This window comes from Plasmodium falciparum, assembly GCF_000002765.6.
Source record: "Plasmodium falciparum 3D7 genome assembly, chromosome: 14".
NCBI classification, from domain to species: Eukaryota; Apicomplexa; class Aconoidasida; order Haemosporida; family Plasmodiidae; genus Plasmodium; species Plasmodium falciparum.
The window spans coordinates 2,550,001-2,565,000 of NC_037283.1; the positions used below are offsets into that span (position 1 = coordinate 2,550,001).

The 15,000-nt window shown below is 18.6% G+C and overlaps 4 protein-coding genes across 4 annotated transcripts; 2 read left to right on the forward strand and 2 right to left on the reverse strand.

Annotated features, from left to right (window-relative positions):
- Nucleotides 1–691: 691 nt before the first annotated feature.
- On the forward strand, nucleotides 692–2,432 carry PF3D7_1462600 (conserved Plasmodium membrane protein, unknown function; the record flags this gene model as incomplete). The annotated part of the gene is made up of 2 exons (XM_001348734.1): nucleotides 692–1,788; nucleotides 1,958–2,432. The coding sequence occupies 2 exons, from the start codon at nucleotides 692–694 to the stop codon at nucleotides 2,430–2,432; spliced, it is 1,572 nt and encodes a 523-aa protein (XP_001348770.1).
- Nucleotides 2,433–3,713: 1,281 nt separating this feature from the next.
- On the reverse strand, nucleotides 3,714–5,104 carry PF3D7_1462700 (cytochrome c1 precursor, putative; the record flags this gene model as incomplete). The annotated part of the gene is made up of 2 exons (XM_001348735.1): nucleotides 3,714–4,823; nucleotides 5,030–5,104. 2 exons carry the CDS (start codon nucleotides 5,102–5,104, stop codon nucleotides 3,714–3,716), a joined length of 1,185 nt encoding a protein of 394 aa, XP_001348771.1.
- A 3,993-nt stretch (nucleotides 5,105–9,097) lies between these two features.
- On the forward strand, nucleotides 9,098–10,347 carry PF3D7_1462800 (glyceraldehyde-3-phosphate dehydrogenase; the record flags this gene model as incomplete). Its single annotated transcript, XM_001348736.3, has 2 exons — nucleotides 9,098–9,181; nucleotides 9,418–10,347. 2 exons carry the CDS (start codon nucleotides 9,098–9,100, stop codon nucleotides 10,345–10,347), a joined length of 1,014 nt encoding a protein of 337 aa, XP_001348772.1.
- A 721-nt stretch (nucleotides 10,348–11,068) lies between these two features.
- On the reverse strand, nucleotides 11,069–13,492 carry PF3D7_1462900 (conserved Plasmodium protein, unknown function; the record flags this gene model as incomplete). Its single annotated transcript, XM_001348737.1, has 1 exon — nucleotides 11,069–13,492. One exon carries the CDS (start codon nucleotides 13,490–13,492, stop codon nucleotides 11,069–11,071), a length of 2,424 nt encoding a protein of 807 aa, XP_001348773.1.
- Between the last annotated feature and the right edge of the window lie 1,508 nt (nucleotides 13,493–15,000).

The following is a 15,000-nucleotide window of genomic DNA, read 5'->3' on the forward strand; positions in this document are numbered from 1 at the left end:
ATTATATATGAATATATAAATATGAATTAAAAATGTTTGTCTAAACATATATTCGTATTACTAACTAAATAATCAAATATATTATATAATGACAATAATATATATATTATACACATTATATATATTATAACATTAATTATTTTCTTTCATATATTTTCCTGTAAAAATAAATATATGATATTATCAAAAATTTCTTTGTCTTCTATACATTACACATAAAAGGTATAGTAATAATATTAAATGAAATTTATGAGAATAAGCTTAAATGGATTCTTTATGTATATTTTGAATAGTTATTTATTTATTTTACTTATAAAATGAATATACACATATATATATATATATATATATATATATAACATATTTCTTTTAAAGTTCCAAAAAAATAATTCATCTTTTTATTCTTTTATATTGTAGCATATATATATGAGGAAATAATATAATACACCATCTATTAATAATATAAAAAATAGATACATATAATAATTATAATTAATAGAGTACTGAATATATATATATATATATATATATATTGAAAAATTTTTAGTTATAAACTAATAAGTAAAAAAAAAAAAAATTATTATATGATTGAAAGTAGAACATATATTTATATAATATTTTGATTTAGAAAATATTAGATATTATTAAATATATATTAATTCTTATGTTTATTTAATTTTTTCGTACAAGTATGTGTTTTTTATGTAGTCATGAAAAGAAAGGAGGAGTTGAAAATACTGCTATTGGAACGTGGTCCAAAGGTATAAGTTTAATAATATGTTCATCGTTATTTTTATTACATTTTGTAAATGATGATGAATTAACGTTGTTAAACAAAAAAATAGCAGATGGGGAATATAAAATGATATATTATTTGAGTATATATAATTTAATTGGTGCTTTTTGTTTAATATTTTTTTCTTTATTGGGTCATTTTGTATATAAATCTTGCTTACGTCCTATATATTTGGGATCATTTATTGTGTCTTTATTTTTAATATCATCTGGTGTATATACAACATCAATTAGTAAAAATATATCCTTAAAAATTATTGGTATAATGGATGCTTTAAAATATCATCCTGATTATATGTTATTAAATAAAATAAACACATTGGATTCTATTGACATAAATGAATTATCCTCTGATGCTCCTTTAGCAGTAGTAAAATCTAAGAAACCTCCAGAATTATCTAATACGTCTTTTTTTGATGCAACGAAATTATTAGAAATGATAAAAGATAGACAAACCTTCCTTGAAACTAAAAAAGAAATATTATACAAAAGTTTATCAAGAGATGATTTAATGAAAATGTTTAAAGATATAAAAGTTTCTGATCAAAGTATACATAAAGATTTGGTACAAAATACTCTTTTAGATTTATATGAGAAAATAAAAAATATACGTCTTAATTTTGACATATATGATAAATTTTATAAATTTATGGAAACGAATTCATCCGCTTTTATAACAAACTCTGAGAAAATAAAAAATTTCACAGACAAATTTCAAAAAATATTTAATCAATATAATAAATCACTCTTTAACACTCTAAAATATGAATTAGTAAAACATGATGATCAAATCATTAAAATTTATTTAGATTCAATAGAAAAAATTAAAAAAGTAAAAGATACCAATAAAAATGCAAAATTAAATAAATATATAGATGATTTAAAAGAAAGAAATATTCTTATCCTATCATCAGTTTTATTGTTGATGTCTTTTATATATATCCATAAGGGTGCAACATTAACTACCAAAAGTTCCATGTCAATATCGTTAATGTAATGGAGAAAAAAAAAAAATAACATATATGTATATATATATATATATATATATGTATATATGTATGTATTCATATCCTTCCCAATATTTATAATTTATATGTTTATTCTAATCAATCATCTATATACACATATAACATTTTATGATACATATATTTTCAATTTTTAGGTATGCTCCTTCTATGTCTTATTTGATTACCCTAGCATGTATTTTCGTTTGCAGTGGTATATTTTTTTTTTCCATCATTGGTTTAGTGTTATATGTATTTAGTTTAATATTAATATTTTTTTTGATATTCTCACAATGCTTCTGTAGAAGGCTTTTTAAACTGTTCATGGGATTTATATACACATTTTTATTTTTGTTTTCTATATTGATTGCATATATATTAATTGAAGATTTTAATGAGGGCTCCAAAGTATATAATGAGTACAAAAAGAATGATTACAATGACTTTTATTGGGTCTTATTAAACAAAAGAACTTATGAATATTTCAAAAGTTTTATTTTGTTTTCGTATGGACAAATGTTCTTAGTATGTATAGCTTTGTGTGCATTTATGATTATATATTCTTTATATTGTATATTTTATACATTTCGTTCTATTTGTACTTCAACAGAGCAATTATCTAGTTCTGTTTAATCTCAAATATAATAAATTATTAGGTATATATATATATATATATATATATATATGTGTATATGTATTTATTTATTTATATTAATATATGAAATAATAATTCCTATTTGTTAAATTATGAATATATCAATATTATGCATACATTTTTTTTTGATGAAGCATTTTCAGTCCATAATTCATACATAACATCATATTAATCATGTTATATATAGATACATACATACATACATATATATATATATATTTATTTATTTATTTATTTATTTATTTATTCATTTATTCGTTTTGTTTTTCTCTTAATGTAGTTTTATATTTTTCGACATTTTAACAAAAAGTTTATATTTCTTTATATTTTTAATTAATTATTAATACGATTTGTACTTCTTTTTTAGTTTGTATGCATTATTTTTTTTATTTGATTTTTTGTCTTTATTTTTATACTACTAAATAAATTTTTATATTCTCTTAGAACATAATTTTATAAAAACAAAATGAACCATATTAACATAATCATTTAAATATTATTATGAAAAATAAGTATTATAATTCAATTATGAAAATTATACATATGTATATATATATATATATATATATATATATATATATATATATATATTTATTGATTTATTTTTTTGTGAACATATAACTATAGAATAATAACAACAATACCTTTTAAATATTTATTAATGCCGTTCTATTTTTTTTTTGTTTTAACATATTACATTGCAGACGTTAGTTAAAGTGAATATTTAAATTTATAATAAAATTTTTAATTTTATTGAGTTATTTATGTGTATTAAAATTACCTTTTTTTTTTTTTTTTTTTTTTTCTTAAAGAATATTAATGTTATTTGCTCACAAGAAGCACACAAAAAAAGAAAAAAAAAAAAAAAAAAAAAAAGGAACCATAAAAAAAAGTATATATATATATATATATATATATATACATATTCCCCTTTTTTACTATTGAGGTTATATGGTTCAATGGATATATAATGAAGGTATTTATATAAGTAGTATTAATTAAAACATATAGAACATAAAAAAAATATAAAAAATAAAAATAATATGAAAGATATAAAAAAAAATATTAAATATATGAAAAATGCAAAAAAAGAAATGTTTTCTTTGAGCAAAATTATATAAAATAATTCTTATTTCAAATAAATAAATAAATAAAATATATATATTATATATATATATATATATATATGTGTTATTTCCTTTGATTGCTATTTGCTTATTATTTTTTGGATTAGTTTCTTATTTTTGGACGTTGGATATCTATAAATATTTGATTTTTCCAAAGTCAATTCTTCTAGTTGCATATATAGTCCAGAAGAATCTTTGCCATACGGTCATTAGAACCATAGCTACAAATGCACCACTAATTAATTTAAGACCAGTTAATTTTCTTTCATCATGAGCAGGTTCAGCAGCCCAACATAAGAAATTTACAACATCTTTAGCCATTTGAGAAACATTACAAGGGGTACCATCTTCATATTCAATCATATCATCTTGGAGTGGTGGAGGCATAGAAATTGATCCCCCTTCAAAATAAGTATTATAATATAAACCATTTCTTAATTCTACTCCTTCTGGTGGATCACGATAACATGTTAATAATGAAAATATATAATCTGGCCCATTATGTCTAGCTGTTGTAATACTTGACAGATCAGGTGGAGATGCACCACCATTTGCATATCTTGCCGCTTCTTCATTTGGATATGGCTTTGGAAATGAATCAGTTAAAATTCCTGGTCTTGTAAACATTTCTCCTGTTTCATCTGGACCATCCAAAATATCATAGGAAGCTGCTATTTGTTTAACTCTATTTTCTGGATATACTTCATTTACTAAACTACGAAATTGTAATTGTTCCATAGAATGACATGTAGCACATATCTGTCTATATACTTCATATCCTCTTCTTACACTAGGTATATCATGTGAATGGAACATAGATTTAAACCAAAAAGGATAATGAGGTGTATGTGGTGGTTCAGAATCCATACACCATGCTACTGGTCTCGATTGTATAGTATTATGTACTATAGTAAATCCTAATGCAAATAATATATAATATTTTAAATTTAAATATCTATATTTTTTTCTTTCTTCATTCTCATCTTCTGTATAGGGCTCAAAGTGATTTTTTAATCTATCTTGACTCTTTTTATCTGGTAAATAAAAATCACATCCTTCTTCTAATGTACCCCTACATATCTGTCTTTTGTAATCTGTGTGTGTATTTTTAAAATTCTCGTTTGGTTTAAATTTGTCCAATATATAATAATTCAAATTTTTTATACGGTTGTTTTTTATTTTGGCCTTAAACATATTTTTCTCGAAGTTTTTATTCCACGATTTAATCAAATACAATCGAAACTACACAGTGGACAAGGAAGAAAAAGACCAAAACAAAAAAAAAAAAAAAAAAAAAAATATATATATATATATGTATACATGTATATATGTCTGCATATATGTTACATATTTTATATTCATATAAACATATTCGAAACACACAAATAAAAAAAATAAATAAATAATATATATATATATATTTTTTATTTTTTTATCTATTTATTTACATGATATGGAAGTTTTAGCCATATTTTATCTTTGTATCCTGGAAATAAATTATTCATAGCTCCCCCACCAGCCATTTTTTATGCTAACTTCTTTTTCCTTATAAAATTGGTCCTAAATATTCTTATAATAAATAAAAAAAAAAGAAACGAAAAAAAAAGGGGAAATTACAAAGCAATTAAATGTATCATTTAATAATTTTTTATATAAAAAATAAGTGATAAAAAAAAAAAAAAAATTATCAATATATGTTTACAGAATTCTACACATTAATTAATATATCATCTTTTATTCTTATATATTTTAAAATATTTTTTATTTTTTTTTTAAATATATTTATCCTCTTTTGTATTTCTTATTCATTTTATATCTAATTAAAATTTCGTTTCATATATTATTAGTATGAAAGAAAAGTTGTTAACATAAAAAAAAAAAAAAAAAAAAAAAAATTATAATATATGTAATAATGTATACATACATATAAATATGTTTGTATTATATTTTTTATTAAAATAATATAAAAAAAAAAAAAAAAAAGGGAAAATTATAATATATTTAAAATCTCAATGAAAAAAAAAAAAAAAATGTAAAAGCAATTATTTTATAAATTAAATAAACAAAATACACTTTATTTTCTTATGTGTTTCTCATTTCATATATATTATATCAAATATGTAAATTTTAAATGCCTAGAAAAATATGGCGAATAACAAAAAAAAAAAAAAGAAAAAAAGATAAAAGAACAGAGTCAAAATATGACTTAAAAGAAACTTTATATAAAAATATGTAATATGGTGTATTATATTTACGTATGTATGAATATTAAAAATTTACTTGTTTATTACATTTTTTATTTTTTTATTTTTTTATTTTTTACTTTTGTGTAATAAATTTTTAAAAAAAGACTACCAAAAATGGAAAAGGAAAATATTAGCAGTAAAATAATATACACATATAATGTTAAATATAAAATCATATGCATTTCATTATATGTATTTTTTTTTGTTTTTTTCTTCTTTATATTTTTAAATATATAATATTAACAATTTATAAATTGTTTTATTGCCACCAAAAAAAGGAAAACATAAATATAATAAAATAAATAAAAAACATATGCAAGGATTTTTTTTTAATACAATATTAAATATAAATAGATATATTTTATTATATATATATATATGTATTTTTTATTTTTTTACATATAATTGGAATTTAAAATGTATTTTGTAACATTATTTTCTTTATATTTTCGTTAAATGTAATAATGCCATAACAAATTATATGATAAGGTATACACATATATTTATATATATAACATGTGAAATCATATTCAGTGAGAAGAGAAAATAAGAAAAAAATAAAAGTTATAAAATATATACAATTCTGTGTATTATATATATTTATATGCATATATTTCTATAGACAAAAATAAATCTATGTTATTAAAAAAAGAAATTCATAAGATGTTCTTTTCTTTTATCTTTATGTTAAGAATAAATATATGATGTCTAATATATTCATTTATCAAACTTTTTATTTAGAATATAAATTATATGTACAATGAAAGGTGTATAAAACTTGTGTTTTATATATGTTTATATATTATAAATAAGGAATTACATGTTTTCTTATTCTTATTAATTTAATATATATATATATATATATATATATATATATATGTGTATAGTATAATTAATCATTCTTTTTTCTGATAATTTAAATAAACGTTTAGAACTTAATGTCATAATTTAATATGTATATTAACATATATTCTATGATTAAAAAGAAGGGATGTTGTTGTTTATATTAGTATTGAAAAAAATATTCCCTTCAATGTTACACATATGTAATTTAAACAAAAAAAAAAAATAAATTAATTAATACATAAAATATATATATATATATATATATTTTTTTTTTTTTTTTTCGAAGTTTGTTTAATTTATTATAAAGATAAGCCTATTTGCATTTTTCTACTAATCATTAATAATAAAATAAAAAAGCAAGCAAACAAATCGAAAATATGAAATAATACCTTATATGTATAAATAAAATTAGGAAACTTAAATATTTTTATGCAAGAATAATTTTATACATATATATAATATATTATTATGGTTAAAAAAGAAAAAAAAAAAAAAAAAAAATCTTATTTATGGAATATTTAATTTCAAGGTAATTTTTATAATACCTTACTTTTTCTACTTTAAAAAAATAGAAAAATTTATTATTACAATTACAATCATATTATCAACTTTTTAGAACAAACATTATAAAATCCTTTGGTTAACATTATACACATATATAAAAGCATTATATACAATAAATTACACCAATAGTAAATACAAAATATCGTAATATCACTGTGTTTATTTGTTTTTTTACATGTGTTTTATATAACTATACATGAGCTATGAAAAACATGGGTGTGATAATTAAAATCGTGTGATTTTGAACATATACAAAAAAATATATTAAACCTTTAAATTGTTGAAAAGGGAAAGAAAAAAAAAAAAAAAAAAAAAACTCATTCATTTAATATATATATATATATATATATATATATATATATGTGTTTTTTGCTTAACACATATGCCTATATATAATAAATTTTTTTTTTTTTTTTCTTCTCAATTTTTAATAAATACCCTGTTTATATATATTATATATATATATAATATATTTTATTTGATAATATGTTTAAAAAATATTTATATAATTATATTTTAATTTTTTTTTGTATTTTATAATAAATATATAAAATATATTAACATGCAATAAGTAAAGGGGGTTGATTTATATATCTATTATATCCAAAGGCAGTATTTCATTTTTGAACTAATATAACTTTTATAAGTAAAAAAAGGAAAGAAAAAAAAGGAAAATGGAAGAAATAATTAAAAAAATATATATCACAATATATTATAATAAATATTTATTTTTTCAAAATATTATTATATATATAATAACTAAATAAATCATTTGTATAAATCAGCAATAATTGGATTATGATTTTGACTTCATATTATTTTTTTTTATATTAAATAAATAAATATATATTTATATATATATATATATATATATATATATATATATAATTATGTTAATTTTCACTCTATTTAATTTTAAAAACTGATAATGTGGTCACAATAAAAATTTCAACCATAATTTATTTTAATATATATATATATAAAATAAGATATAATATAAAAAACATAATGAGAATACAAACATTTCTAGTAAATATTATGATAAATAACAATTGAAAAAAATTAAAATATATTATAAATTATACATAACATTATATATTATTTATACATATTATATCTTTTATGTGAATACTTATGTTCGCACACATGCAAATTAAAAAAAAAAAAAAAATACGAAATAAGGAAAGGGCTTATAAATAAAAACTAGTAATAAAAATAATATAATATATATATATATATATATAATATAATTATATATAATTTTATATATTATTATATTATAAATTAAAGTGTATATTTTTAAATATTATTATTTATTAAAAATACATATGTACTCATAGCATAAAACATATTTATAGGTTACTAAAGTTTTATTTTATTATTTTTTTTTTTTTGCTATATTTTAGTAGATTCTACTTCCTTTTTTGCGCTTATTTAAAATTGGCCCCATCTTGAAATTTAAAAAAAAAATACTTATAATATAATTAAATAATATGTATAATAAATAATAATTCCTATATAAATTATATTTTTATTTAAATTTTTTTTTTAAAACTTCATAGAAATTATATTTTGATAAAAAAAAAAAAAAATAATATATTATTGTATAATATCAATATATTTATATATTATATAAAAATATTTATACTTTAAGAATATTCATCTTAAAATTTTTATATTAAATAAATATAACAAAAAAAATATATTTTTTTTTTTTTACATTTTATAATATATAAAAAAAACTTAAAATTAAAATAAAATTTTATATTTTCTTTAATTTTAAAGAATATTATATAAAAACATATATTTTTTCTTCGGCTTTTTAATTCTTTTCTTATTATATTTAATATTTTAACAAAAATGGCAGTAACAAAACTTGGAATTAATGGATTTGGTCGTATCGGACGTTTAGTATTTAGAGCAGCCTTTGGAAGGAAAGATATCGTAAGTTTTAAATATTTAAATATAAAAATATATGCATATATATGTAATATATTATGTTTATAAAAATTGATTATATATATTTATGTTTCATAATGTAAATATTATGAAGTAATATTGTAAATGCATAAATATACAATATATAATATATATATATATATATATATACATACATATATTTTTTTTTTTTTTTTTTTTTTTTTTTTTTTTTTTTTTTTCTTCCCTTTTCATATATTTAGGAAGTAGTTGCTATTAACGACCCATTTATGGACCTTAACCACTTATGCTATCTCTTGAAATACGATTCAGTACATGGTCAATTTCCATGTGAGGTAACCCACGCTGATGGATTTTTATTAATCGGAGAAAAGAAAGTCAGTGTTTTTGCTGAAAAGGATCCATCTCAAATTCCTTGGGGAAAATGCCAAGTAGATGTTGTATGTGAATCAACTGGTGTATTTTTAACCAAAGAATTAGCTAGCAGTCACCTTAAGGGAGGAGCCAAGAAGGTTATTATGTCCGCCCCACCAAAGGATGACACCCCAATTTATGTTATGGGTATTAACCACCACCAATATGATACCAAACAACTTATTGTTTCCAATGCATCATGTACCACAAACTGCTTAGCTCCATTAGCTAAAGTTATTAATGATCGTTTTGGAATTGTTGAAGGTTTAATGACCACCGTTCATGCATCCACTGCTAACCAATTAGTTGTTGATGGTCCATCAAAGGGTGGTAAGGACTGGAGAGCAGGTAGATGTGCATTATCCAACATTATTCCAGCTTCCACTGGTGCAGCTAAAGCTGTAGGTAAAGTTTTACCTGAACTTAATGGAAAATTAACAGGTGTAGCTTTCAGAGTACCAATTGGAACTGTATCAGTTGTTGATTTAGTTTGCAGATTACAAAAACCAGCAAAATATGAAGAAGTTGCTTTAGAAATTAAAAAAGCTGCTGAAGGTCCACTTAAAGGAATCTTAGGATACACTGAAGATGAAGTTGTTTCTCAAGATTTCGTTCATGATAACAGATCATCAATCTTTGACATGAAAGCTGGTTTAGCCTTAAACGACAATTTCTTCAAATTAGTTTCATGGTACGATAATGAATGGGGATACTCAAACCGTGTTCTTGATTTAGCCGTACACATTACTAACAACTAAGTTATTTAAACATGAAGCATTTTATATATATATATATATATATATATATTTTATATATTTTATGAAAATTAAATTACATGTTCTATTAAATAGACATTATTCTTATTTATCTATTTTTATACGCATATAATATTATACATTTGCATAATTTATATATTAAAAAAAAAAAAAAAAAAAATTATCGTAATTATATATATATATATATATATATAAACATCTGTGCAACCATAATCGACGATTGGAATATCATTCATATACATTAATTTCATTTAAAATTTATTCTACATTATTATACGAAGGGTTATATTTAATGTCTCTTTTTTTTCTATTATCTCGAAAGATTTGAATGTTACTTTATTTACATATAATTATTTTAACCCATGTAATGAACATGTACATAATAATTTATAAATTTTTCACTATCACGACATAACTGAAGTATATACTGTAAGGACATTTATATGAATCAAAATAATAGACAAAGAAAAGTCAAGAAATCTATTTAAATAAGATTATAAAAAAAGAAAGTTTAAAACATTTTATGATATAATCAATAAATAGAATATATATATGTATATATTAATTTAATATCCTCTGTGAGGATATTAGGGGTTTAAACAAAAAAAAAAAAAAAAAAAAAATTTACATAGATATGTATATATATATATATATATATATATTACATAAAATACAAATAATATTATATAATAAATACTAAGATTCAAGATAAAAACATAATTTTTTCTATCTTGTTTAAAAATGAGAATTTAAAATACTTTGGATGTACACGTGTAGTGGCAACAAATTTAATTTTATTAGAATCATTTATGTATATACTTAAATAATGTATAAACAAATTATATATATTTTTATATACATCTTGATTTTGATCCTCAAGGTCTTGATGTTTATAATAGTTATTTTTCTCTAAAAATAAATCGATATTATCAAAAATTATTACGGATGGTTGATTTTTATAAGCAACATAAAAAATATTTTTAATATATTTAGTATTTTCACCTATGGTTTTATTAACTAAAAGATGATTTTCAAATGGAATAATACTTACATTTTTAAACTCATAATAGATATTTTTCATTTCTTTCATTATACTCTTTCTCATTTTTTTTATATATGTTTGTCTCAAGTTTAATTCCTTTAAATGATTTGTACCTATAATATTTTTTCCATAAGAGTCATATGAAAACTCTTTAGGTAAATATTTTGTATCTGTTATTTTTCGATCAGATGTAAAAACATTATAACCTAGATTAATATCACGTTCCTTTAGAGTATAAGATTTTTTCATAAAAATATGTTTATATCTGGACAATATTATTTGTATTATAAATTTCATTAAAGTTGTTTTTCCTACACCATCTGTTCCATATATTAAAAGACTACTGGGCATATTAAATTTGTTAAAATAAAAATGAATAGGATTTTTTTTTACTTTTTCAGACGTAAAAATATTATATGAATCATATTCATATTTGTTTATTTCATATAAAAATCGTTTCCTTAAATTATGCAACTTGTTATCTTTTTTTAAAGTATTACATTTTATGATACATTTATTAACATATGGTGTACCTACCATTCTTTTTCTCATCATATGAATATTATTACTATATGTATTATTACTATATGTATTATTACTATATATATTATTACTATATATATTATTACTATATATATTATTACTATATATGCTATTACTATTTATATTATTACTATTTATATTATTACTATTCATATTATTACTATTCATATTATTACTATATAAATTATTATTATTATTATGATTATTTACTTTATTTTTCTTCTTACATTCATTTTGATCATCTTCTCCTTCTACAATTATATCTACATCGTCTATTATATCATTACATATATTTACATTATCCATATAACTTTGTTCTTCTTCCAAATTAGTGTTATATCTACTAATCCTATTATATTTTTTTATATTTTTATATTTTCTTGATATGCGTATATTTTTTTTAAGAAGCGTAGAAATGTACTGCTTTATAAAGTCTATTGAAAAACAATATTTAGATATGCGATATAATACATTTTTTGATATATCCCAGTGCAAATAAAAAAAAATTGAAAAGAGTGTTTCATTTCTTTTCTTATTATAACTTTTTAAATGATTCTTTTGAGAAAGGAAATATTTGTATTTCTTAATATATTTGAAATTCTTCAAATTTGTTAACATATTAAATACAGATATCTTTTTACATGGTAAAGCCACTTCGTTCATATTTAATGTGTCCCATATAATTTGGTGTGTGGCCAAAATTTTCTTATGTTTTTTTTTTGTTTTGTTTTTCTTAATTTTGGTATCATATTCATGGTTTTGTATTCGATAATAATATTTAAAAAAGCATTTAAACAAATTAATGTTATCATTTTTTTTTACATAATCAATTTTGTTAGACATAACATTATATAATTTATGAATATCTAAGTTTGTTGTTTTTTTTCTTATGAAAGCTTTATTCATAGCTTTATTTGCTTGAATATAATATAATATATGTGCTCTAGTAAATTGCGAAATTCTTAAATTATAATCAAATATGTTATCATACATATTAAATATATAAGGAGTTTTATAAAATCCTATTAATTTTATAGAAAATTGTTTATTTAAGTTCTCTAATAATTCATTTTTTAAATAATAAATAGTATTATATATATCCATATGTATTTCTTTATCATATGATTTTCTTTGTTCTTCGTCATCATTACTTGTAAATTTACTTCTTAAAACATCTATAACATCTTGCCCTGTATTGCTTTTATTCTTTTTAATGGATTTTATCCAGTCATCGAAATAAGGTAAAATAATAGCACTTTTATAAATTTTATTCCTTTTTATATATTTTGTAAAATCATAAAATACATCTTTTAGAAATTTGCTAATATCATTACAATTATATATACTTATAATATCTATAATACATATTTCAGACAAATCCAAATTTAATTTTATATACTCTATTAAGTTATTATATATTTCATACGAGTTATTATCATAGCATTGTATGGAAACAAATAAATTCTTATTATTTTGTAAAAGTTCTGTTAGTTTTTGAATTATATTTCTGCGACGATGTATTTTTCTCTTACAATTTATCATTTTAAAAGAATCAAAAAATGAAAAAATAAAAAGAAATATATAAATATAAATATATATATATATATATATATATATATATATGCCTCTTTTTATTATTAAGGGGAAAAAAAATATATATTGTAAATATATATATATATATATATATATATATATAAATATACTTACAAAATTGTAGAAGGAAGAAGGTAATATTGTTCTTTAATATATTTTATTTTATACATGTAAGAAATATTCACAAAATATTTAAAAACTTATTATATGTTACAACAAATAATGTAACAATATATATTATTCCTAAGAAATATTATTTTTTTTCATATATTTCCTTTCATATGATGAATTAGAAGAAAAGAAAAAAAAAAAAATTAAATAATTATTTGAATGAAGAAAAGAAAACACTTATATTTTTCCTTTTTATAATGTAAGAGAAAAGGAAAAACAAAAAAATTATAGATTATATTCTTTCTTTATTCATATTTGGAAATACAAAAAAAAAAAAATATATATATATATATATATATATATATATATATATTTATCATGAGGAGAGAATGTATTGTAATTAAATAAATATTAATAAGATTATAAAAAAAAAAAAAAAAAAAAAAAAATTTAATTAAAGTTAATATATATAATAATACATATATATTTGATAATAAATCACTATATATTATATCTATTAAATCCTTGTATTTTTTATTATTTTCTATCTTTTTTCCTCTACAACTTTCAACATGAAGTTGCACTTTTTTTTTTTTCTTTATGCGGAGAATACAAAAGAAGTAAGCATAAAACAAACGAACGTATTTATTAACATAGAATAATTATTCCCTTATCATACTTGTAAAGATATTTATAAGATATATATTTATAGGTTATTTATAACATATATTTTTATAAGAGTTTATATTAGATGGGTAAACAGAAAAATTAAATATAAAAAAAAAAAAAAAAAAAAAAAAAATTAAAAACTAAAATATATAAATACACATTATAATGAAAAAAAAATAATTTATAAACAATATTATAAAATTATACTATAAATATAAATATAAATGTATATATATATATATATATATCTATAATTAAATGACTTTTATTTTGTTTTTATACACATTTTTTCCTATATTAAGTTACACAAATACAAATTTTATATAACAACTTAATAATATAAATAAAAAAATAATAATAATAAAAAATATATAGATATTATATATATTTCTCTTAATAATATTTATAATATATAGACAAAATTATTTTTAATTATAAAAGTGAAATTTTTATTCTCTTTTTTTTTTTTTTTTTTTTTTTTTTCTATTTCTTTTATTTTATTATATATTATATGTTATATTATTTTCATTCATTCATTTATTTTATTATTATTATTTTTTTTTTTTTACATGATTATTCCATTTTGGAATATAAAAAAAAAAAAAGAAAAAAAAAGAAAAAAAAAAAAAAAGAAAAAAAAAAAGAAAAAAAAAAAAAGAAAAAAAAAAAAAGAAAAA